This window comes from Wasmannia auropunctata, unplaced genomic scaffold (genome assembly GCF_000956235.1).
Source record: "Wasmannia auropunctata unplaced genomic scaffold, wasmannia.A_1.0 LD334557.1, whole genome shotgun sequence".
NCBI classification, from domain to species: domain Eukaryota; kingdom Metazoa; phylum Arthropoda; class Insecta; order Hymenoptera; family Formicidae; genus Wasmannia; species Wasmannia auropunctata.
In genome coordinates this window covers 21914-25117 of record NW_012028333.1, presented here as the reverse complement: position 1 = coordinate 25117, position 3204 = coordinate 21914, and the positions used below count along the sequence as shown (strand labels likewise).

General features: G+C 48.9%; 1 protein-coding gene across 1 annotated transcript in view; it reads right to left on the bottom strand.

Moving 5' to 3' along the window:
- Positions 1–400, bottom strand: part of LOC105458280 (putative uncharacterized protein FLJ37770) — a 5027-nt gene extending 4627 nt beyond the window's left edge. The window contains exon 1 of the mRNA XM_011703450.1: positions 68–400. Within this exon, the coding sequence (XP_011701752.1) occupies positions 68–400 (333 nt within the window). The remainder of the gene's footprint in view (positions 1–67) is intronic.
- Between the last annotated feature and the right edge of the window lie 2804 nt (positions 401–3204).

The window sequence follows — 3204 nt, the reverse complement described above, 5'->3', positions numbered from 1 at the left end:
CGGCATCATTAGTGTGTTGTTTTTGGCCAAAAATTCGCGCACAAGCAACGATGTGTGAGCAGGCAACCCGTCTCATGCCCAAATCATTGGTAAAAATCGAATGGCACGAGCCAATCGATATGTTTAGGTCCTCAGCAACTTCTCTAACGGTGATTCGACGATTGGCCAATACTATTTTCTTCACTTCATCAATGTTTTCGTCTGTTGTTGACGTGCTCGGGCGTCCGGCACGTTCTTCGTCGTTCACATCTTCTCGGCCCTCTGAGAACATTTTGTACCACCGATAAACGTTGCTTCGGTCCAAGGTAGCTTCACCATATGCCTTAGTCAACATTCGGAATGCGTCCGCGCACTTAATTTTGTTTTTCACACAAAATTTGATACAGATTCTTTGATCCATTTTTTGGAATAGGCAAAAATCGAAGACGAGCCAAGACGTGCAAGCAAAGCAGCTGTCAAAAATTAACTAAACATTCAAAATGGCCGAACTTGTCGGCATAAGTGAGAGACATGAGTGCCAACATAACGCCACAAAAAAATCGAAAATCGAATATACGTAACCCGCGGAAATTCAAAATTCGCGATACTTTTTGAACAGACCTCGTATAATCACGCAATTAGACACGAACTCCGTCGAACGAGGACGTCGACAACCGGCCTCTCAGCTACGGTAATGGTAGAGGGGGTGACTCGAGGGAAAACGGTCAAGGTTCGGGGAGCAAGAATATTCTGGAAGAAATAACAGTGATTAATAACAATAAAAGTAACAAATATATTTGACGAGCAAGTATTACAGTTTGGTAGTATGAATAATACACGACAAGAGACGAGAACACTCGGTACGCGAAGCAATACTGCTTGCACAAAATTGACGGAGACTCGTAACTCGCGTATTCTACGATCGTATTATGAGATCGTATCTCGGACAAACGGAAATTCAAGACTTACTTCTCTTCGGTGGCACGAAATCGTTAATTACATCTCCTTCGCATCCGCGCGACACGCGGAATCGGAAATCATGCAGTGCGGGCGTGATATTCGCTAGTACGCCGGCGCGGAGCGTTCGGCGTATACGGACAAACGTGATCGACGCAAGATGGATCGAAAATATGTGACGAATGTGTCCCGCGGGATCCCATGATCCCGGAAATTCTCTTGAATTCCGTTCCAGCGGCGTAAGGCCTCTTCGGAAACACGAATTATCACCCGCACACACAATTACGGAAATATTACACTACAATTACTGACTTGGCTGTGGCGTTCGGCGGGCGCGGGGCGCGACGGTCCTGTAAGAACTCTCGACGTACAATGTCAGACGGGGCGCTGAAATATATGGAAGCTTTATCGGCTCTAGCCGTGTCGCACAACGAAAATGATAATTATTATTAGCGCGCATTCCTTGCGGCCCGTCAGACACACAAAAATCGGCGGCTTTACATCAATATGCTCGTCTCACCTAGAACTCCTCTTTACGGAAACGGCAGCTCGCTTCTCGGCACCTCTGCGGACTTTGTCTCTTGTACGGTTTTGTCCCTCGTACGGCTTTGTCTATCGGACGGCTTTGCCTCTCGTCCTGCGTCCTTCCTAGCTCTTAGCCACAGCACAAGTGCCGGGCGCCACTGCTTCCGTGATCTCGCCGGGCCGGTGGGCCCACGCGGTACATCTTTACGCGCCCCTAATTGGCGGACGTGCGAGCTCGTGACCCCCGCGAATCGCGTGAGGTGCGTAGCGCCGCGAGTCCTGTGTCCCCGCGCGCGGTATTCAAATTCCAGGCGACGTCCTTCTGTCGGCGGTATCACTAGGTACGCTCCCGTTGTGGCACGCTCAGGTGGCTGGTCCTGCGGAACTCCTCCTTGTCAGGGGCCGTGCCTGGCGGCCGATCTTATTCTCGAGGTGCTCGGTTACGTTTCCGACTGCGGGGTTTCTCGCCCGGTCCAGGGTGCAGAGTGGCCATCCCATTTTATCCTCCCCTTAGCTGGCTCGCACCGGAATCTGTAAGGAAGCTCGGCGGCTAAATTGTTCTCGAGTTAAGGAACGGCACGCGAATCAAAAGATACGACCTGTGTACGCTGTATTCTCGGGGTATCTTCTTTGTTCTCGTGGTCCTCTTCCACTGGTCGCTACGGCGTCGGTGAGACGTGGAAAATCCTACAACTTGTTGGGAGCCGCCGATACGGCATAACAAATAGTCAAGATCGCTACGGAAACTATAAAGACGGTTATAAACGGTATTCGGTACTCGAGCGGCGGGAGCCACGCAAATGTGGTCCCGCGGTCCTCGCCACGCGTCCGCCTCCGAAAATCGGGAGGACGCAGGACTCAAAACTATCGTCCGCGGTCGGGTCCACAGATCCCTTGTGACTGACAATCCAAAAAGGGATGTCACGTCACAATATATATATATATATATATATATATATATACATATTATCGTTATGCGGAGTGACAAAAACGAGCTCCAGCATATTTAAACAATTAGGGGCTCGGCGCCAGTGATCCTAGATTTTCTACCGCCACGTCGAGATGTTGCGTCACAAAGGAGGTCCCGACTCGTTATCGACCCGCTTCGAGCCGTTGCGTCGTCAAAGGATCTCTGACGCGTTTGTTTACCTGCCAAGAGGTCTGTGGCTTTATTACCATCCAAGGCCGTTCGGTGAAAACGTCAGGCATTACCAAAAGGAATAAGGGCGGTTATGATCATGAGAGATCGAGTGTCGAGCCTCACTCAAGTCCGATACGCGGATCCGAAAGCATCTTCGGCCGAGTGAATTCGGTATCCGATGAGTCGGCTCATTAGAGAATACATTCAACGTAAAGCGTATGAAATCGTGTGTGCTCGAGCCTAGCGCGATTCAAGGCGACGGCTTTAAGCGTGATCGCGCGTTCGTCCGATACTCGTGGCTCGCGACGATCAGGGATCCGGACCGAAAGAAAATTTCAGTCCGGTTACGGTTACGGTCCGAGGTTATTCCCAATTTTCGGTTTCGGTTTCGGTTTCAGTTCTTTTGCCGATATTGGTGACCGTAACCGTTTGGATTTCGGTCTTTTTTGGTTACGGTTACGGTTACGGTTATACATATAATTACTTATTGTGAAATTTATAAAAGATAAGTATTATGCATAAAAAAAGTATTACAAATTTAAGTTGAATATTATAAAAAATTTATCTCTGTTGAATAAAATCCTTGTTGACGAAAATTCGGT